Below are 22681 nucleotides of genomic sequence, written 5' to 3' on the forward strand. Positions count from 1 at the left end.
CCCCCTGCGTACAGTCCATTCTGCTGCTTACAAGTCACTTCTACGAAAGTTAAATATATTAAAAGCTCAGTATATTACCCAAGCCATTTTTGACCCCACATTGCACACTGCTACTCAGAGGAACAGACACTACAGTTCAGAATAAAACTTGGTTGTTGGAGGGCACAAAAGGGACAAGAGCTCTCTTCGATAGCTTAGATGCTGAGGTAAAGCTGAATGAAAGCAGTGGACGCAAACAAATGAATCGTAGCTTCAGGCTGGAGTAATATCAGGTGCATCTCTACACCCCGAGGGCTCAACTCCTACACTTCTTAAGTCCCTCCCCCTGAAACAACCTCCTGCAGTTTCACTTAGAGATCAAGCAGAGAACAGGTACTTCTCTCTCAGCAGTGACAGCTACAGCTTACCAACAGTGATCACCTTGAAGGTTTCAGACATCTATGTATCTGGTAAGTACATTTCTTTAGAGCATTTTTTTCAAATAAAGTGTGTTCATATTAACATCTAAAAAGTAAAACAGAAGTGTTCATTTTTCAGCTCTCTCAAAAGCCTAGGTTACTCCTAGCAGGTGCATTTACTGCACCAGTTTAAGCTTTCAGCAGAAAGTTTCAACAGGAGAGGGAAATATTTTAGTTTGAGAAAAAACTAACTCTTGCAAGTTTTTACAACAATTAATTCTTGTTGGTGAAAAGTGTTTTAAGCACCTTTTTTCATATGGGAAGCTAATGTATTGAAGTATGACAAAAAGCTGTATTGCTTAAAATTGCTACGTTTAGTCTGCCAACTATTCTTCATACAGTAGTGTCGGGTTAATCTGAAAAGCTTGTATGAAAATAAGGTACTCCAGTTTTGATTTATTATTTTTTCCAGCTTCTGGGAATTTAGCACAGAAAATCGGATTGTTTTGAGTTATCCTCTCTCTAGTCAATTAAAAGTGTATTAAGACATTGAATTATTAACTTAATATTTACAAAATTTTTTATTTCTTATCCACACTGCCTAACCAACTTACTTAGTCTCTGTTTCTGTACTTCCTCTTGCACGCACACACACACAGACACATGCGTGCCCTCACACACAATCACGCAGTCCTCTTTGATCCGTACCTTCAACACACGCTTCCTTTCCAGTCCTTACCAACCCACTCCTCTCGCCCATGTTTCCTCCTAATTAACAAACAGTTGCGTTAAAATTTATCTTTCAGTTTAAAGGAACTGGAAGTTTAGAAGGGAGTGGTAGTTAATCACTGGAAAATCTCAGCTAGAATAAAACTCACAAATCTTGTTCTTGCAACACTCTAGGTAGGTGACAATGGCATGTCCTTGAGTTATGCAATAATGCCACATCACAATATTTTAATTATAGCATGTCCTTCAAAATGTTCCACCCCAGTAAGTACTCCTGGTCAGAGAGATCAACATCACCAAAAGGATACTGCAATAATAATGGAGTGTGCATGACAAACTGTTACGTAGTTTGCTAAAGCAGTGTCCTAAAAAGAAATATAATTACCATCCCTGCTTGTAATAAAAGACATTTTGAAATTTCCTCTTTGATCAACTGGGCATCTTAAACAATTTAGACTACTTAAAGACCTAAAAAACAACATGCACATATATATATATGTGTGTACATATATATGTGTGTGTATGTGTATTTATGAATACATCTGAATACATGTGTGTATATACTTATACCCACATACATTTTTGTTTATGTATTTATACACACACATGCACACAATGTTAAACGATATTCTTGTTTTCTGAACCTGCTAATATGTTAAAGGCAAGGAGGTACCAACAACATACTTTCAAAAATAGAAGGAAAAAAAACTTGCAGCTATCAGTCTCAGGTTGAAAAGGGCTACAGATTAGAAAGCAGCGAGGAGGTATACTATTGACAAGAAAGAAACAACTAAGACAACCTCAAGTTTAACCAATATTATCTGAATAACTGTTTTCAATAAAAATATAAATAAATAATACTACTACAATTCAAAACTAGAAAGAGAAAATTTTAACACTATATAACTACCTGCATTTCTAAAATCAGGTATACAGGAAATAAATTCTCAATCTGAAAAAAAAAAGTTACATGAAAATTATCATCCTGCTACCGAAGAATTTTTTCCCACTTTTAAAGGATATCACACGTTATTGCATTCAAGTTTAAGGAAAAAGAAACTACTTATTTTGATTCTTCTTTCTAATACTAAATTTTAATTTTGGTAGCACAAAACATACATTGTACAACTGTAAGTAACTAACATTATTTATAAAGAGACAGTTTTAATTGGTTGCACCTATTTTAAACCACTAATGTCTTTTCCAACTGTATGTGTGGGATCAAATAGTTTTAATTTTTTTTAATTATGAAATATGTACCTCTGCCAGATACTCCTGTGTTTTACTTAAGAGATTGGAAGAGAAATTATCCTTCTTGTCTGGGTTTAGAAATATTTTATTACTGGCATTTTTAAACCATGAGAAAAAAGGGATTAAATAGTAAAAGAGAGAAACAGAACATCCATCTAGCTGACACTAGCCCAAGTTTACGAAAGGGTAAACACCCTTTAAAATAAGCTACTCGTTCTACACCTCTCAAGTCCGAGCAGCAGGTTCTGGGAGCACTACTGTCTGCAGGCTAAGCATGCCATCAAAAATTAAAAAAAAAAAAAAAAAAAAAAAAAAAAAAAAAAAAAAAGGCACTGTTGTAATTCTCTCCCGTGGTACACATGGCAAAGAAGCTCCAACGCTCTAAACTTTTAAGATTAAAACTGCAACAATGCATTTTATCTTATTAAGAAATGATAGTTAATACTCTGTTGAACAGGAATAACTTGAATCAAAGTTAAATACCAAGTACAAAGTCGGGGTGGGGGGGGAACAGGACACACAGGAATTTTCATTATTAAGCAAAGGAAAGCTAGCAGAACAAGAAAATCTAATTAACATCTCTTTATTATAAGTGCTGCACCTGAATGCAAATTCAGACTGTTATCATAAATGGTTCAACTAAGAATGCAATGAAGTTTTGACAACAATATCTTTTTTTTCAAGAATAATTAGTACAAGTATTTCCAGGAAGACATAAAGAACAACAGGTACAAACTGACTTGACCAAGTCCATTACAAACTGTCCACGTCAGTTATACATCATTAGTCAAAGATAAATGCAACAAGCTCACTTAAGGCAGAAAAAAAAAACCAACAAAAAAACAAAAAAAACCCCGTTCCCTATCTGGACCTCCCCTCCTACGCTTCAATATTTTATTTATGTAAAAGCATTACTCTTAATCTTTCAAAGGAATTCTAGCTGTCATTCTTTAAAATATTTTTTGAAACTATATGATTTTTTTGTAATTTATTGAATTATCTTTTTAACCAGACTCCAATGACAAGACTTTATTTAACATGCTGCTGTATAATTCAATTTTTTTTCATTGTTACAGTGTCAGTATCCAACTCAAACAATGAAAAAAGTTTTGCTAAAACCTGAAAAATAAAACACTACTTCTCTACACATTCCTTTTTCTTTCAGCTATTGCACATTTAATCACTTGTTAATTTTAAGAAAAAGCTTGATTGTTTTTTCTACTTAGAAAGCAGCTTTGCATTTTTCAGGGTATCTTCACAATTACTATTTTTAACAAAATTAATATTTCTATGACATCAGAAACAACATTCAATACAATTTGCTAGAATTACTATACCTGATGAAACAAGCAGCAATTCTGTAGCTTTGCCTTCAGTTTTCATAACGTGTTGCATGTCATTGTCTATTAAATAATCTCTGATTTAGGAAATGCAAAACATCTCTACTTTAACTAAAATCTCACAGCATGTAATTACCAGCAGTTCTTTTCATAAACTTAGTATTTTAATACTACTAATCCAAACTTGTATGCAAAAAGCTTTTTTTTAAAAAAAAAATTAAAATAAAAATGTCATGCTATCTAGTCACTCTTACAATTAGTATTCCTGTAGTTTCGGGTAACACAATAGATACAGTACGTGGTTTTGCAACAGTCATCATTTTGATAATGATGCTTATAGTTCGTGATGAAATCATCAGTTTTTAGATCTCTGCCATAACACATCCTATAAAATCATGAGAACTTGACTCTGAGAGTTTCTCACGCCTTCAGAATCAGTGAACATAATGGAACAAGCTGATACAAGCCCTCCTGACTTATCTACTGAGCAAATCATTAGGCTGTATAAAGTATCCACAACCTTAGTTTTTCTGAAGAAAGGCAGATAGATCACTCCCCTATAAATCAATTACAGTCAGACACTTTTTTACCCAAATTAATACACTTGTGTGTCTGTGTTAACTATATGCAATATGTAAGGTGCTACACAGCAGAAGAATGTGAAATGTGTTTATCAAGCAGAAGATTCTATTAGTCAGATATTGCAGTACTCATTTCTCTTAATTGAATTAGGAAGAGGAAGAAAATTGGTGTGGTTTTATCCTTCGAGAGATTGGCCACTTTTGAGGTATCCATTGAGATTAGGCTGTTAGGAAATGCCATGCCAGTTAAAAGAGGGGGTTGGTCAGTCTCTGAAAGAGCCAAGTCAGCTACCCAAGTGCAACCAATCCACTCCACCCTCATTTCACCAAAGCAGGAAATTCCCTCCTCTCTCTCCCCAACCGGCCTGACAGGCTTGCCCCATAACCAGCTGCTGCCAGGACCTGCCTCTTCTCATCCTGCCCACCTCCGCTTCTCTCTCAACAGCTCCACCTAGATTTCTACTTTCATCTTCTGAATGAATGTTCCTTCAGTTTTCAAAGAAAACTCCTTCAAGCCAGTAGCAGCGGCAGGTGACTAGCACTGCTGAAAATTAGGCCACTTCTGTGACTACGTTGAGGTGTGGAAGGATGTCAAACTTTAATGTATGTCTATCTCAAATCTAGCATCTAGCATTTTTGTTTTGTTTTAAAAAAACCCACAACACACCATATGTAATATGAAGGGGAATACAGTTAAAAGAATGCATTACTTGGTATTTAGTTCCAATGTTCCACTACAGCTAATTTTAAACTTTGTGTTACAGTTCCTGCACTACCAGTTGCAAAAGTGTTGTTTTCCGGCACCCCCTCTTCCCTGAGACACCACAGGAGTTGGCTTCCTCTCTTCACCTGGGAAGAAGGATTCTAGAAACCTGAAAAACTGGAAACATCAAGAGGCTAAAACTGAGGAAAGCTAACCACAAGAAAGTTTTTATAAAGAACCATTACATTTAATTGTTTAAAGCAGAACAAAAATGAGTCTCCTCAAAGAACGTAAACCAAAGAAGCCTCATTACATCCCAAGACCACCAGGAAAGCCATTTAAGTACAAGTGCTTTCAGTGCCCCTTTACTTGCAATGAGAAATCCCATCTTTTTAACCATATGAAGTATGGCCTCTGCAAAAACTCAATTACTTTAGTATCAGAGCAGGATCGCATTATCAAGTGTCCAAAGACCAGTTCCTTGGAGCCCAAACAGATCAATCAGCTTGAATCTACAGTCAAACCGACTTCTTCCAAATCTGTCACAAATGGACTGTCAAATCTCGATTCAAAGCCTCAATATCCTTTTGCAAAAGAAGATGCCAAGGAGAACGTTGAATTACAAAACCAGGCAACAAACACTGCAATTCAAGGACAAAAACCTGCAATTCAGAAGGAATTAACCCCTGCCAGTACTACAGCAGAAAGTGCTATCAGCATGCAGCCTCTATTGGACAGCATTGTAAGACCCTCAGCTTTCGTTCCTGTAGGAGAACACAGAGATAGTAAAGGCCCAGAAAATAGTGAAGTATCTGAAATTATATCACTCTCTAACAAAAGTTCACCCTTTCACACTAAGTCTGCATTTCATGCACCAAGTCACCCATGGAAAGCAGGTTCTACTTTCCTCCCAGAGTTTCCACATAAAGTTGCTCCCACAAAAGGCTTTGGTTCCATTTCACCTTACATGCAACCGATGATTCCTGAGTACTCACCCCATTTTTATGAGCATAGGCTAGCTATCTACACACCTTACTTGCTTCCAGGTAATTCAGAGTGTGAAAGCTCTGCTCTGTCTGTCTATGGCACACAAGATCAAAGACACTTTCTTCCCCACCCTGGGCCACTTCCAAAACCCATAAATCCATCAGCTTATGAACACTATCGATTGTTCCAACAGTATCATTCCACTCCTCCAATACCTTATGGATTTTGTAGGCCAACAGATCCTCCATTTTACAGATTTTCACATGTAGCTGGTATTAACAGAGATCAAAATTCTCATCTAATGGAAGAAACTACCTTGCTATATCCAGCTTCTTTAAGCCCATCCCAACAATATCCTCTAAGTTCACATAAAAAACAAGCAGATTATGAAAAAGAAATTACATTATTGCATGCCAAAAGTCATTCCAAAGATGACCAAAATGAAAGAGAGAATGCTAAAATGAGCCCTCTTGCAGGAAGTGCTGCAACAGGCTCCCCCGGCAGACCTAGCCCAACCAACTTCACTCAGACAAGCCATGCATGCGAAGGCTTATTTGACCTTTCTAACAAGTCATCTTCCACATCACTTGGCAAGTATGATCAACCAGAAGAAAACTTCACAGCTTTCAGACCTGTGAGAAAAAGCACTGATCAACCAACTCTACTTCAAAGTGTGCAGACACAGCAAGATAGAGGAGAATCACCTACCAGGTAAAATAGTAAAATCACTTTGCAAATTCTTGTCAGATTTACTAGGGACACACAAAGATAGATGGACACATTTCATGCAATACCCCCAAAATATATTTAAATTTACAGCATTGAGATAATTTGTTCTATGTTAACTGTGCAAAACACAGTACAACTTACAGTTGCTATAGTGAGTAGACCACTCATTTTCCTTAAGTGTATCAGGTATTTCCAATACCATTACTATGCATGTGTCTGTACATTTCAGGAAATTATCTGTGTTACAGTGATGTGTATGGTGAAAGGGACTTGGGGGAGTTAAAGAAGAAACAATAAAATTGTCAGACTTCTAGACAGATTTTTTTTTTCTTCCTGCTCACTTTCTCAGCCCCAATTTAAAAAAGCAACTGATAGTGAATTCTCTTTTCTCCTCATTTCTTTCAGCATTAATGTCACTGATGAAGATTCACACACACAGAACGAATGCCATAACAATGAAGGCTCACTGTCCAACACGGAAGAAGACACAGGGATAGTTCCCCTTAATCTTTCAAAAAAGGCTGACACAAACACAGGACCTATTCATGAGCATGCATACAAAACCACATCCAAAACAGAAAGTCAGAACTTTCTGGAATTGCAAGACATGCCTCTCAACCTCTCAGTAAAAGATTCCTGTAACACAGTAAGCCTGAAAACGTCATTCCACAGTCCATCTCACGATAATGGTGCTGCTACTTCTCCAAACACTGAAAACGAAACCTCTGGAGCAGATGCATGTAACCCCAAGAACCCTATTAACAGTGCCTGTGACAAATCTTCTTTCGCAGCTCCCTGTAATGAAGCTCAAGACTTAAGAATAATTGACAGCTGTGATGAACAGAAACAAACAGCAGCTGTAGCTCTCTGTCAGCTAGCTGCGTACAGCCCAAGCAAAGTTAGAATGGACAACGAAGGACAGAGTCCTCAGGACAGTAATGCTTCATGTACAGAAGCTACTCTTAATTCTTCTGATACTCAGGATACTCAGTGCAATCAAAAAGTTAAAGGACAAAAAAGGACAAATCAAAAAGAATCGGCAAAATCACAGCAAGGCACTAAAAGAGTAAGGCCAAATGACTGTAGCAGAGTCTTCACTTTAAGGAAGAGAACAAGAGTATCTTAATACTTCACTTCCCAGTGAGTTTCTGGTCATAGAAGCTAGTTACCAGCAGCATCATAAAATTCCTACAAACCATCTCTTATTGGGTTTGGTCCATGACAAGATACAGTCAATCTCTCCCATGTAAATAATGTTCATAATTTTATATTAATATTTTTAAGTAACTGAACTTTCCCTTGTATAAGCTCAGATTTTGATGAGTGAATTTTTGCATTCATTACTAAAGCCAAAGTATATTAGATGAATCTTTAAGGTTTTTTGCAATTGTATTAATGTAAAATAACTTTTACAACTTCTTTTCTTAAAAGATGCTTAAGCTCTAGAGATAATATTGTTCAGTAACATACTGTCATAGTCTTTTTCAGGCTTAATTTCACTTAATAGGGCTTTTTTGTCTTTTTTCTTTGAAAATCTTTTTATTTCACTGTGCAGTAGTTTGAATAAGCTTAAGATTAAACCTGCCTATTTAGAATTTACTGTAAAAACTGTTTTGTGTATGAATGCCCTTTGCCATTATGCCATAATACAGAACAACAGACCAAATTTTGTTACTCAGAGGCAGACGACAGTTTAAACAAACTGATCCAAACCTTGTATACGCAAGCTTTTCTTATGTTGACTAAGAACAAGACTCAAGTTAAACCAAAGAAAGCCTGCACTAATTTAACAAATGCAGTTTATGTTCACCTTTAACTGAACCACTGTGAAAACAATACTGAAAATTTGAAGATCTAAACAATTTAGATGCCTAATCCTTTGAGGTTAGACAGACACTGGGCAACCTTCAAACTCCAAGCGTAAAAGGTTATTTATATAATTTATTTCACCTGAGGCAAACTCTCCTGGTGAAGGTGTTATTTCAGTATACATGTATCACTAATTATCAATTTCAGTGTGCTTCTACATACATTCTAAAACTACTTTCTTCTTCTATAACTGTGTATATAAACTTGCAATTTTTCAAATAAATCTATGACCTGTACTTAAAATATATGGAAAGTCATTAATGAACACAAATACATTCATTACACTATCTGTAACACATACTTGGAAGAAAAATTAGCGAAGAAATTGCTAGCTAAATTTTCAATTTACAAGTAGAATTTGGCATGGAATACCCATCAACTCTAAAAAAAGGAGGTTCCTTCAGTGAAGGAAGTTCATTATGCAGATTAATTCATCTGTACTTTAGCTCCCTATGACGAACCTCAGAGTTCCCTCTGCCTTAAAGCTTATCAAAACTTCTACAAAAGACAAGAATATCAATCTGAGTTTGAACAAAGAATATGTTATATATCCATATGGAATATGATAACAGGAAAAGTCTAATGAACTCAAATTACAACAGCAAGGCTATAAGAGGAAAAAGAGCTTCTTTCTAGGCCAAGTTTAAAGCTTCAAGCTTAGGGATGTATGCTACCAAATCCATAATTTCCAAACATGAAATTACGGAGTCTAGCATTGCCGCTGCTGTTTTTTAAACTACATGAAGTTATTTGCCTCACTAATCTCTGGAAGCAGAATGTTTCATAGTTTCCCTTATCCATAATTTAAGAAGAATCTCATGTATCTCTTTTATTGTTAATTTGAGTTTCTTTAAATCAATAAGGAAAAACTTTTTGGTGTTTTTTCATACAATTCAAGGATTAATTCTTCACCATCTCTATACAAATACTGTTCCTAAAAACAAGTTCCATTGATGAAGTCTACCTCATCTCCATTCCTCAAATTAAATAAAACTAGGCTGAAGGGAACCATGAAGGTTAACTACTCAAACAGCTCTCCATACCTTGATTAACTTGATTTCTGTCCTTCCTAACAGAGACCTTTCTAACTCAGTGTCCATAAACAAATTATTGTAGGGCTCCAGTTCCTTTAGAATAACAAAGTCAGTCCTAATGCTTATCTAACTATTCTCTTGCTGGAAATTATACCCATTACCTATGGTCTTGTTCTGGTCACTGAAAATAGTTGTCAAAAGTATAGGTTTTCTTTTAAGAGGAAGAGTATAAGCTTTCAGCTTTGTCTTCACTCAACCAAACAACCTTAGTTCCTTCAGTCTTTCCCCATCAGTCTTATTTTCTGTTCTTCTCATGATTCCTGCTGCTTTAGGCTAGCTTTCTTTAAATAATCTTTTAAGTGTGATGTCCTAAGATGAGTACCCTATGCATCATAATTTTAGTATCAAGTGAGATGGAAGGATTACCACACTGTTCATGACTTCTTTTTCACCATCTTGTTCTATTAAGATAAATAAAATTGTGGAATGATATGGGAGACCCACATGAACTCTTACATCCTTTCCTGTATAACTGCTGCCTAGAAGTGACTCCCTATGTCTTGAATTGTGTAGTTACTTATTCCTAACTAGGCATACTACTTTGCACTTGTCCTAATTTCTTAAATAATTTTGTAAAGGACAATTTAAACATACGTCTGTCTTTCAAAGTACAACACAGTTCCTCTTAAGACCACTGTGTTAACTTTTCTTCCAACTTCCAGAATGCATTCCTTTGTCTTTCTCCAAATTATTATAATCAACTTTGAATTTCTTCATTAATAGTGGATTGGATAACTTACATAAAGCAAAACTGAATAAGACAGACTTGCAAATTAAACTAGAATATACTGTATGTAGTATAATTATTTTTTCAAATTAATTTAAATGGAAAAGGTCCAATAAAGCAAAAGGAAAAAAAAAACAGAGAAGGGACAATGTCAAGTGTGCCATGGCTATTCTGCAGCCTATATCTGCTCAGCAATAATAAAGGTTTGACTCTGATGAAGATATAACATGATTTGTCATTACCAGTTATATTCTTCACTAGCTGCATCCCATTTTATGTCCAAGTCTTTCCAAATTATAACCCTACAAATTCAGACTACCTCTTTTTACTCATCCTTCACTCACACCATTCTGCCTTCTATATAACATGTTCTTGAGTATCAGATAACCAAAGAAGTTGCAGTTTAGTCAAGATAGTCTCCAGTTAGGTTTCTTACCCATCTTCTTACATAATGACTGTTGGAATTCTTAGCACTGTTTTATTAAGAAACTTCTAATTCCTATAAAACCGTTTTTCCATAGATCTTTATGCCTAAGTCTTTCCCAGAAAGACCTTGCTGCCACGATTGTGTTCTCTCTTTCCCTTCCTCCCCTATCTTAGCTTTATATTCTTCCACCCCAGTAACAGAAGGCTATTTCTTATGCAATCTGACAAATTAAAAATTTGCATATAAACCTATGTATATTAAAATCACCTTCACAGGCAGCAATACATTTTCACTGCACCTCTGCAGAAAAAGAAGGGTGTGAAGGATACAACTATCATCCCCATTCTACCTACACAAGAACTAAACCTAAAACGTGAAGACAAATGGTTTCATAGCACAGGTCAAATCACTAGCAGAGCGAGGATTCACTCATGTCTTTTGCAGTCCTGTACAATATCAAACTTGCATGAAACTTCCAGTTTAGATTTAAAAAACTATATTAGATGAGGCTATCCTGATTCCTTGATAGAGGTGTACAGTTTCAGTTTTGTTAGAACTAAAATAGAGGCTTATGTTTGGATGACTTCCCATTCTTAAAGTTGTAGGGTTTTTAACTGTTCCATCTTTATCATACAAAGGGAAAAGTATTAAAAAAGGGAAACCAACTGAAGGCTAGCTGCACAAAAATTCTCACATGCAAAACAGATACTATACTGAACATGAACTCTTTTCAAGAAGACAGAATACTAAACTGTTATTAAATACCATATTTTACAGTTTCTTCTAGGACAAGTCAACAGATCTTCAGAATAGAAAAGATTTGGCAACCTAACTTACCAGTATGAAACACCAGTTTTGAAACATTTTTGAAAACTAGTGTTCAACTTCTCTGTTCAACACAGGAGTACCAAATGACATCAAAAGAACCATCTAGCTCAAGATATTGCTGTAAAAGTGCCCAATCCTGGATGTGTACTACTACAGTACCCCTTTGTCACTTCAACTCTGTTAAAAAATTGACCAAAAATCACAAAACAGAGAACTACTACTTTCACATTAATATCTCTGTATTTCAATGTACGTTGATACACACAGAACACACAAAGAAACAATTCCTCTGCCCTGTTGTTTTTCCTTCCATCCTGATCTTTCAAAAACCAAAATTCAAAATTTTCAAATATTCAAAAATACAGTGAACTATTTACATTTACTAAATTATGCAAAATTGGCCTCTGAAATTTAATCAGAAACAAACAGCATAAGCTACTAGCTTTAAAGAGCAACTTAGTCATCAATTATTTTATATATTCTATTTAAATAATGACACTGACACAATATACAGACATACAGAATTATTTTTATACAACTGTACACAGAAACATGGGAGGAAGAATGAAGAAAACCCCAAGAAACTAATTTCATTTTGGAAAGAAAAATTTATTAAGTATAAAAAAGGCACGCCCAAGGCAATGCTTTTGACAGAAGTACCTTAAATATCCCCACAGGCATATTTTTTACTCTAGAATTCAATACTACAGTCATTATTCAGCACACTCACATCAGCAAATTCCAGCCTATTGCCACACATTCAAGCTCTAATACTATAAATTGTTAATTCGTTAACTTACTAACATTCAGCAACTACAACTCACCATCTGAAATTCGGGAAGGGAGTAACAATCCTCTTCTGCCTAATTCAGCCAGAGCCAGGCATCCGCCATGCCATGCATTGTCTGTTTCCTGGAAACTAATTTTAGAACAAAGACAAGTTTTGTTAAGACTAGCCTTCCCTTTTCAGATTTCATTTTTCAGTGAATTCCTACCATTTTAAAAGACACATAATTCAAACCAGCATGTGTTTATTGTGTTATTAATCCTGTTAGACTTCTAAAATATAAGAATCACAAGTTGAACATGTTTTCTTTCCCATTTTGTGCAACATAAATACTGCTGTAAACATGATCAAATAAGCAAAAAACCTATTTATCAATATAAATGTAAACTCAATACAGAAGACTACAATACCTGGAACTCATCAAGAAAAGGAAAACTTTCTAGTACACTGGCGAAAGATGCACATTTACAGAACATACCCAAACAACCTAAAGGAATTTAGTGCCAAACACAGTCCTTAACTAGCAAAAGAAGTTCAAGTGATAGTTTCCAATAAACACATTATACGAGCTTATGTAGTAAGCAGTGGTGTTTATCCACCTTTAAAAAACATAAAACAGAGCAACCTGCAGTGAACACAAATATCAAAAATGGTACACAATTTTTGGTGGACTGGCAGATAAAGGAGTGAAAAGGGGAAAGGCTGCACGCTGCATGACTAAACATGCAAAAAGTTCATTTTGTATTAAACTAGGAATAGGAATCTAAGAATAAAATGTTGAACAGACAAACTAGGTCATATCAAAGCTTCATCTCTCCCAGTATCCTGTCTCTGACATGGACCAATAGCAGATGCTTGGCCAAAGACAAAGTGTACAGGATCATTCCCTTATTAGCCTCCTCCTAGCTTTGGCAATCAGCAGTACGGAGTCTTTCCAAGCCAGAGGTTGCATATTGTCATATTTAATAACCTCTGATGGGACTCTCTTCCATTAATTTGTATAATCCCTTTTTGAACTCCCTTTACACTTTTGGCTTCTATAACATCCTGTGGCAATGACTTCCACTGTTTAATTATAATTGCGTGAAAATGTACTTCCTGATGTTTCCCAGTTCTCACATTATGAGAATGAATGAATAGTAAACAATTACTTGCTTTCCCTCTTTCTTTCATATTTATGATTTTATATACCTCCATTATATCCCTCTGCTTTTTCTTTCCACTTGGAAGAATCCCCATCAGTTAAATCACTTTTCAGTGATTCAGTTTTGTTATCTCTTCCTTTCCTAATAATATCTAACATTCCATTTGCCTTCTTTTTTCTGACAGCTGCTGAGCACTCCACTGACATTTTGACAGAACTATCACTGACTTCAAGATCTCTTTTCCGAGTAGTAATAACTGTTTTACAGCTAGGTGCATTTTTCCCAAAGAGCATTAGTTTGCATTCAGTAGATATTATATGAAATATGTTATTTACTCTCTAGTTACTTAACTTAGGCTTATATAATATTTTCTTTTCTGTCACCTTTAGTTTTCACTACATTAGCTAATTTTAAATCATCAAGTGATTTCCTCACACATTGTACACCTTTTTTCCAGAATCCTTTATAAGTATGTTGAACAGCACAGGGCTCATTCCATACAGACCCTTGCGGGACTGTGCTGATTACCTCACTGCACTGTGAAAAATGATCACTTATTTATTGCCTGTCTCTTGTCTTTTAATCTATCTACATATAAGAAATCTTATCCCAAGAGATAAAACTTAAAGTGCCTCTGATGAGCAACTGACTTATTTTTATTTTGGGCACTAGATATTTAGTGCAAAGAATACAGAAGAGATTCCCTTTGTCCTTGTCTACATTTGTTCCTAGGTGTTTCTGAAGAAAGCAGGTCACTCAATTACTAGTTGGATTACTCACCCCTATGACTTGAAAAACAAGGAAAGAAAACACCGTGAGTACAGGTCTTTGAAGCTCCAGGGATAATTGAGATCAGCAGCACCCCTTAAATTAATCACAGTAACGCAGTGGAAGTATCAGCTAAGTAGATACTTTCCTTGCAAGTTTTTAAGACATTATACCTCCTTTTTTTAATGAGTTATCTTTTGAGCTGGTACTTTTAATTTGTACTCACAACCAATATGAGAACATTTTTTAAAACTGAGTACATCTGAGTGACAAACAGAACATTACCAATATTTTTGCCAATAAAAAAATTCTTTTTGTTATTAGCATAGTCTAAAACACTAGTTTAGATCTTAAAGCTCAAGTACTCAATGTAGACCTGATGAGCAATTTGATATTAAAAAAAGCACGATACTTGTTTAATAATTCAGTCCTTTACACGCTCTACATGGATGCAGAAACAAGACATCCAACAACAAAGCGCATCAAAAGAACATCCTAGCAGCTATATGAGATCAAAATGAAGTTTCAGCTAGCCCAAAAGCCTCCCTCTGACATGGCCAACAGTACGTGCCTTAGGTATAGTGTAAGAACAAGCATAGCACAACACCCTCCAAAACACTTCCAAACTCTGGCATATTGTGAACAAGTTTGCAGAAACAAAAAACGTTTTTTGTTCAGGCAAACACTTTTAGCATACACAATATCCTGCGGCAATTAGTTTTTACAGTTTAACTATGTGTTCTGTGAATAACCACCACCTTTCCTTTACTCCAAACCTGCTACCTGCTACTTTAGTTTGCTTCTAATAACAAAAAATCTAGAGGGCAATGATTTCCATGCCATTCATGATTTCATAAACCTCTATTATACCCCATTTATTCCTCACTCTTCCTAGACATTTTAGCCTCCCCTCACGTAGAGATCGCTTTTTATTCTGGTGATCCTCAGAGCCCTTTTGAATATAATTACCAGTTCTACTATGTTTCTGAAGATGCACACAACACTCAAGACAGGAGCACACCAGGAATTTTGAAAGCAGCAAGTTAATGAGCATTTTTAATTTTTATTTCTCTGAAGTTCAACTTCAGTCCTTCACATTATTTTAGAATAGGGTCAAGATGAAGGATTATTAGTAATTTCTTTATTGAACACCCTTAGCATGTCCATGCCTTAGGTAAATCTGGGAGAAGGAGGGCAACAAAATTTACAGATTTTTAGACCTCTCTTCCTAACTGTTGTCCTCGTGTTTCATAAGCAGACATGTTTCAGATGCATGTGAAGTGCAAAATAAAATTTTTACCTAAAACAGTCCAGTAGAGACCCAATCACATCATCTGCTAATTCTTTTGGAAGTCTTCCAGTTATTCTACCAATTCTTCAGAATTTAAAAGAAAAAAAAAGCATACAGTGATTCATTAGTACTGCATTTGATGAATAAGTCCTATAAAAAATTTAGTTACTGGAAACTTACAATAAGATGACTGACTTCAAGATGACAATGCACTACCCTAACACCATTACCCTAAAACAACAATCTCAAACTCGAAGCAAAAGCTGCACAGTAGTGAACTTAACACAGAAATACATTTTTTAGAGTGGAAGACAAAAAACATTTTGAAGAAATGCTACATTACACCCTTCAAATCAAGTCTTATCCAGAGTGTTTATTTCCAAACCTATCTAAAACCTTCCTGAAGAGGAGCCTAATTTCATATCAGAAAAACATACAAATATGGCTTTATACCATGAGCTGCGCTAAAGCCATTTGAAGTAACTGTGAATACTGACAGTACACACAAATTATCAATCATGGATTACATCAGACTGTATTTCTATGTTGTTTACTTTAGTTTATTAGAGTAACATAAGAAACCTACCCTTTTGCTGCAGACCACCTGACAATAGTGTCTTTGTCTTTCAGTCCAACCAACAATTGCTCTGCAGATAATTTTATTTAAACAAAACAGATTATTCTCATTTAACAACAGAAAGATTTAAAATGTTCAAAATTCATTTTCCTCTTAACATAACTGCCTCTTAGTTTAAATAAAAATATTTGTATCTAGATTTCTTCTATTTGTCACACAAGTACGACTTGAAATCAAAAAAACAAGAAAGATGTCAAAATTGTTTTCTAATAGAGAAAATTTGGTTTGAAATTTTAAGTACTGTGGAAGATTCAAAATGGTGGTCATGGTGCTTTTTTCAGTGGTTCATTAGATTATTCATCATTAGATTATTCATAAAAGTCTTCTGATGCAATTTTTGCCTATTTATATACAGCATAGCCACCAGCAAGCTAGCAGAGGACCTGCTGTATGACTGCATACTAATAAAAAAAATAATGCTGTTCCTTTGATACTACCACAGCTTAAAAATTTAAACCGTAATTCTTTAGTTTTCATGTACCACGAGTTTTTGTTTTTCATTATGAATTTTAATTCATCCTTCCATCTGTGAAAGGTTCACGATATCTCTTTCATATTACTGGATAAAATTGGTAAAACATATTTCAATAACTCCACCCCCCAACCCAACAACAAATGCTACAGTATTGAGTTTCTGCTTGAGATGCTGAAATCTAAATCATTTGACAAAACTATAGTATATTTTAATCAGTTGCATAGACTGAAATTTATATAGTCTTTCCAATTGTTTAGCACAGATACCCACATGACTGTCTTAGCCCTAAGCAGGTTGTTTTCCAATAAACGTTTAATTTGCAGGCATTACAATACTTCCTGTCCAGTTTTAACACACCTACAACATTTTCAATTTCTCCTGGAATATCATATTCCTCTTCTTCATCAGCTTCATTAGCAGCAACTATTATCATTTGATTCTGCACAGCTGAACTCTGAGCTTGCAGATTGGCAGCCAGAGATCGACAGCCACGCTGGTATCTGCACAAGAAACAGACATAGGTAATTTATTTTTCTGATTTAAGTTCCAACTGAAATAGGTACATACTGTCATAAAGCCTGCTTGTCAAGTTACTACACCTCCCAGTGTACAGCTCTCCAGTTATTTAGGGGTTGCTTTAAAAGAAAGGGAAAAGTATCCCATTCTCCTCCCTCCTGACCCAGTTGTCTCTTTTCCAAGGTGAGAAGAGCTAGACTATTTAAATGGTTCCTTTTCATTATCTCTCCCTTTCCTGTTTCAGTATAACCTACTTTCCACTGCTGACAATAGAGAGGCAAAATTCCCATGCTCTAAAAACCTCGCAAAAAAAAAAATTTAATAAAATCAACTTATTAAAAATTGTTTTTTAAATGTTAAAGCTAGCTTAGTACTTTCTGCCCAAGCTGTACTCAGATATTTAGCCCGTGGTGTAGATACATTCTTACAAAAGATATACTTTACATGCTAAACTGACTTTTGCCATTGGGCAAGGTACACTCTCCATCTAAAAAGAATTTTCTATGCCTAAGGACGTTCTCAAAAGTTGGTAAAAGAAATACAATAAAAATAGTCACCAAGGGAGCCTGCAATTTTAAAATATCAGTGCGAGAAATCTAAAAAAGAGTTTGCCCTCTGGCAATAAGTAAAACCAGACACCAAAACCTGACTAATATGCAAAACGAAAGTGGGATTGCAAACCACTTTTCCCCTGTGAACTTTCTATCAAATCAGGGTAGAACTATGTAATGGAAAAAGTTATGTTCACTCTTACAAAATTGTACTAAATCAACTTCAGTAACAAAGGTTACTGTCTTCCCATCTTTACCAAGTTATGCATTATACAGGGACAGGCTTCTGCTTGTGTAATGTGCAACATGAAAAGTCAGAAGACTTGGCTTGTCACAGCACTATAGTTTACTATACGAAAATTGAAAAAAAATACAGGAAACTAAATACAGTGGAAGAAATTGACTTTTTCCAAATAGTGCAAATGAAGAATGTATTCATTCCCAAATAACACAGGGATTTCTTTCTTTCTCTTTTAGGGGAGGGGAGGTCAGGAGGGCAGAAGGCCAGTAGTCAAATGTATGGATTTAGGTACTTTTAAGTTTTTTGAGTGCTTTTGGATTTATTTGGTTTTTTAAACTCTTTCAGCTTTAAACTAACCTCCATTTTGCTACCTTCGGTTTCACAAATGTCAGTCCAAGTCGTTGAACAAGTTTCATCCCTAGCTTGCGAAGAACCATCTGATTACTTTCTGACAGCTTGCAATTATCAAGACACTCAAGTACAGTAGCAGCTGTAAAAGAAAATAAACACTCTAGAAAAATTGGTTTTAAAAAAAATCTCAGTAAGAAAATTTTGTAAAGTTTTGAAAGTTCTTTAGAAGATGTAGATTTTTAAAGGTATTACTGAAATGCAAATGCCTTATTACCTACTTTGTAGTAGCTTTGACACCGGTCAAATAGTGGCAATATCCTCTACCTACCAAACAGGAAGGATTGCTTTAAGGATTACTTTTGACTATGAAAATTATAACGATTCTAGATTCTGAGAGTCTTTATGTCTCTAATTCTCACTGGAAGTAACACATTCAAGTATCTCTTGGGATCTAAGATTTTTCAGTAGTCTAACAGAACCAAGAGTCAGAAAATCTAATTCGTTTACTCTGCAGCTAGTTTCTGCATACTAAGAAAGCATTCCCTTTCCTCATTTATTATTTTCAGGCAGCACCAACTTAATTCCTCTGGTACAGCAATTTTTATGACAATGAATGTCTATAAACATTTAGACATGAGAAATACTGTGTATGTGTAAACAATCAGCAACAAAACCTTTCATTTGGGCACATCAAAGGTAACAAAGTTATTTGTCCAGCAAAGTAAAAAAACATAGACAAAAGGAGAATCTTAGATTAAGAAGTATAAAGTTCCAGGATTTAAAATTTTCACAAGGAACACATTCCTGTTACAAAAAAAACCAGTCCTTTTGCATTTTCAGCCTGAAACAATTAATGATTGTTTGAAGGCTGATCATTAGTTAATAAAAACTAACAACTTGGGCTCTGAAGGACCTAGCATTCTTGCTATAAGCACTGCAAATATGGAACCACACTGCCAAAATACTCTGCAACCTCTTACTCCAGTCTCATATCAGGGTTTTCAAAACACTAAGAGATCAAAAATATAACAATTGTTTCAAAGTCTGAGAAATTGTAGGACATGACTTAAAAATTTGTTTTTTTAAAAAGGCTTATGATTTATCCGGACATACTAAAATATTAATAATACATGCAGACAAAAAGGTAAAGCCAGTAATGACTATTACTTCGATACCTTCCAGCAACCTGGATTTTTTTCCAGTTGTAAAAGCTAGAGAGACTAATGGTGTAGGAGGAAGAGACTGCAGAAACATCAATATTCAGAGATAGAAAAAAAATTAAGAATACATAAACATAAACATCCTCCAAGTCCTGCCAACTTGTGAATCACTAACATATCTACAGACCCATGCAAATGGCTTCAGGACTAGTGCTTATTTTTAAATCAAGTTCTATGTTGCAAAAGATTTCGAACAGTATCTTCCTTTGACATTTGTCTATTATTTTTTTTCTATTTGATCCTCAGATCTGCCATAACCTGTGATAATTAAATATCTTTGATATTTTTTGTCTCACATTTTCTTATCCCCAACAGTTTCTGTCTGAATATTTGCTTCTTAGTTGTGAGTATTCTATCTTTTCTATGGTAAATTTATTCATTGGTATGCCCCGATGTTTCTCTTATTACCAGACTCATAACTACTTACTAGTCTTTCTATATGCCATAGGCAAAAACATTTAATTTTACCAGCAGGGTTAATGTTGTGAGCCAAGTATCTTCTTTTCATATCGATTATGACCATTGTGTTGTACAGCTGCATCTTTTAAATTACATAATTTTGTGTTGTACCATATTTTATCTAGCCTGTTTATTATTCTGCTTATCTGGCAGTCTTATTACTCTTTAAGCTTCCACAGTGCTGTCTGCCATTTCTATGCAATGACATTCCTCAGTATTTTCCGTTTGTTCCTGACCAGCTGTATAGCACATATGTCATTCCATTCTGTTTGTCTTCCCTATCTTATCTCCATCTTTACCCATATCTCAGCCATTTTGTAAGGAAGCGTCTGTATCTCCGACATGGTAACTGGGACAATGAAACTGTTTCCAGCACTAGATCTACGAAGTTTCTTCTTGGAAGTCAAAATAATTCTACTAAGTGAAATCATAAGCATTCTAAAGTGAGTTTACATCATTGCTTGATTCCCGTGAATAGCACAAGCCAACATTTCTGGTGCTTTGATAAGCTCCACAAAACTGACAAGTCTTTTGTAGTGTTTTGTAATTAGCCATCATCTTCCCCTACCTCTCTTTACCGCTATCAATAAAAAACAAGCTAGTATTTTGCAGTCAGTTCTGACCATATTCCACAATTCACCAGGAGATTAATATAATTCCAACATGCAGCTACACTGTTCAGAAACTTCTGTGCTCTCCTTTTGGGTACCTGTCTATCCCTAACTGTATCCATTATAATCTCTTTTCACTAAAACCTTTTTCTCATTTCAACAGTATCACTACATGATTCCAGCTGGGTCCTGTACACAGCAGGTTCTTTAAACTTGGGTTTTCCAAAGTCCTGTGCTTATGTTAAAACTTGAAGATTTTCTGCAAAATTTTCAGCAGTAATATGAATACCAGTTTATGTTCTAATGAAGTTTTAAAAATATTTTCCACATCTTATAGTTTATATGTTTTGTGTTCAGCTCCTGTATTATAGCAATGGCCGATGTGATCACCTGCCAAATCCTTTGATGAGCTGTTCCAACATAACATTCCCCAGTGGTGTCTCTTCCTCCCTCACCGTCATCTCTTCTTTTTCTCCCCTCATTTTGCATGCTTTATAACTACCCTGTTGATTTCACTCGTTACAGCATCACTTGTTATCAGTTTAATCTTTTTTTACTTTTTTTATTGGAAAGGCTTTAAAAACAGAAATCAGGTTATTACAAACTTACCATACGGTAAACAATCTTCTCTTTTGCCATGTTTAAATAACTGTGCCTACAATTAAAACAGGGAAAACAGACATGAGAATATAGAGATTCTAAGCCACAATATATCAAGCATGTAGTTCTAAAATACTTTTTAATGTTCTTGCAATAATCTGTAGTGTTTACTAATTTAAACAGCATAAAAGGAAAAGAGTCTTAGGGTACATTTGTACTTCTTTGTAAGTCAATGCAAGTCAAGGATACTGTAGCCCAGCCCTTCCCTCCCACCCATACAATCATGCAGGCAGCCAACATTGGCCAAAAAACACTCAAGAGAAAATGGAGGAGAAAAAAAAAAAGGGGGGGGGGGGGCGAGTAGTGGTGGTGGAATAAAAGACACTAGTTTTCAGCCAGCTCAGCTCTCTGAACCATCCAGCTCAGTGCTTGGTCACACAAGCTCAATGCAGGTGCAACCACAGCACCTATTATCTCAAACAGCTCATGTTGCTTTGAACCTCTAAAAAGTGAAGCAGAATTTGTAGAACATGAATAAGGGCAGAAGAACTAGGGGAACTCTATATCCTGTTTGGGACTTCTTGGCACTGAACGTCTCCAAACTGCACAAGCCTAGCTCATGATTTAGATGACCCAGGACACATACACATCAACGCTTTGGTCACTGCTAAGAAGCACGACAGATGGACACACGTGAGCGAGCTCAGTTATTAGTAGCAACCACACACTGACAGCCAAGACACAGTACAGGCTACACTGCTGAGTATTTTACCCTGTTTCTCCAACAGCTTTTGAGATCTCCATTTTAAACTAAACATAACCAGCTACAGAAATCTCTTGACTGCAAGCCTGCTACAAATATACCTCCATATACCTCCAACAGGCAAACTTTAATTCTTGTGCCAAGGGATTTAAAGAAGCAAAGAGCTTCCAAAATAATTTTATATACAATTAAATATCCCACTAAGATTAAGCCCCACCACTAGAGTGAGTCAAATGGACTATTAACACCTGACAAAAACATGTTACACATTTAAAGTTTCCTCAGTCCACTTAGTATGCATCAAAACTACTGTGTTCAGTCACTTATTTTTCCTTGCTTTGCCATTCACCAGAAGAAAAATGTTCCTCAATAAATATACCTAGGAGTTAAACAAGAACAGACTTACCTTAAAAATATGTACTTTCTCACACATACCAAACACACACATGCCTCCCGTACTGCAGGTGTGGTTAAGAGCAACAAGGCAATAAAAACACCTTTAGGCTATGTACCCATTCTATTTTGTTTTGTTACTAAATTGCATTTTAGGATCCTAAATTAGCACTTCTGATCAGCTCTACTACAAGCTATATAGGGGAATTT

At 35.4% G+C, this 22681-nt stretch overlaps 2 protein-coding genes across 4 annotated transcripts in view; one reads left to right on the forward strand and one right to left on the reverse strand.

Annotated features, from left to right (window-relative positions):
* Positions 1-22681, reverse strand: part of TBCD (tubulin folding cofactor D) — a 130682-nt gene that overhangs the window by 89069 nt on the left and 18932 nt on the right. For all 3 annotated transcript variants that reach the window (XM_075044876.1, XM_075044874.1, XM_075044875.1), the window contains exons 9-14: positions 21325-21370; positions 18432-18564; positions 17124-17266; positions 16241-16301; positions 15664-15738; positions 12488-12582 (exon numbers count right to left, since the gene is read on the reverse strand). In XM_075044876.1, coding sequence (XP_074900977.1) covers positions 12488-12582; positions 15664-15738; positions 16241-16301; positions 17124-17266; positions 18432-18564; positions 21325-21370 — 553 coding nt within the window. The remainder of the gene's footprint in view (positions 1-12487; positions 12583-15663; positions 15739-16240; positions 16302-17123; positions 17267-18431; positions 18565-21324; positions 21371-22681) is intronic.
* Positions 339-8085, forward strand: ZNF750 (zinc finger protein 750). The gene is made up of 3 exons (XM_075044877.1): positions 339-449; positions 5064-6700; positions 7124-8085. Exons 2-3 carry the CDS (start codon positions 5274-5276, stop codon positions 7842-7844), a joined length of 2148 nt encoding a protein of 715 aa, XP_074900978.1. The 5' UTR covers positions 339-449; positions 5064-5273; the 3' UTR covers positions 7845-8085.

Source organism: Buteo buteo, chromosome 13, assembly GCF_964188355.1.
Source record: "Buteo buteo chromosome 13, bButBut1.hap1.1, whole genome shotgun sequence".
In the NCBI taxonomy this organism is placed as follows: domain Eukaryota; kingdom Metazoa; phylum Chordata; class Aves; order Accipitriformes; family Accipitridae; genus Buteo; species Buteo buteo.

What these genes read in the sequence shown, in the direction of transcription:
- ZNF750 (XM_075044877.1), top strand. Translation starts at nt 5,274, where the DNA reads ATGAGTCTCCTCAAAGAACGTAAACCAAAGAAGCCTCATTACATCCCA. An exon ending in AGAGGAGAATCACCTACCAG is followed by an intron (nt 6,701 to 7,123) that starts GTAAAATAGTAA and finishes CATTTCTTTCAG; the next exon opens with CATTAATGTCACTGATGAAG.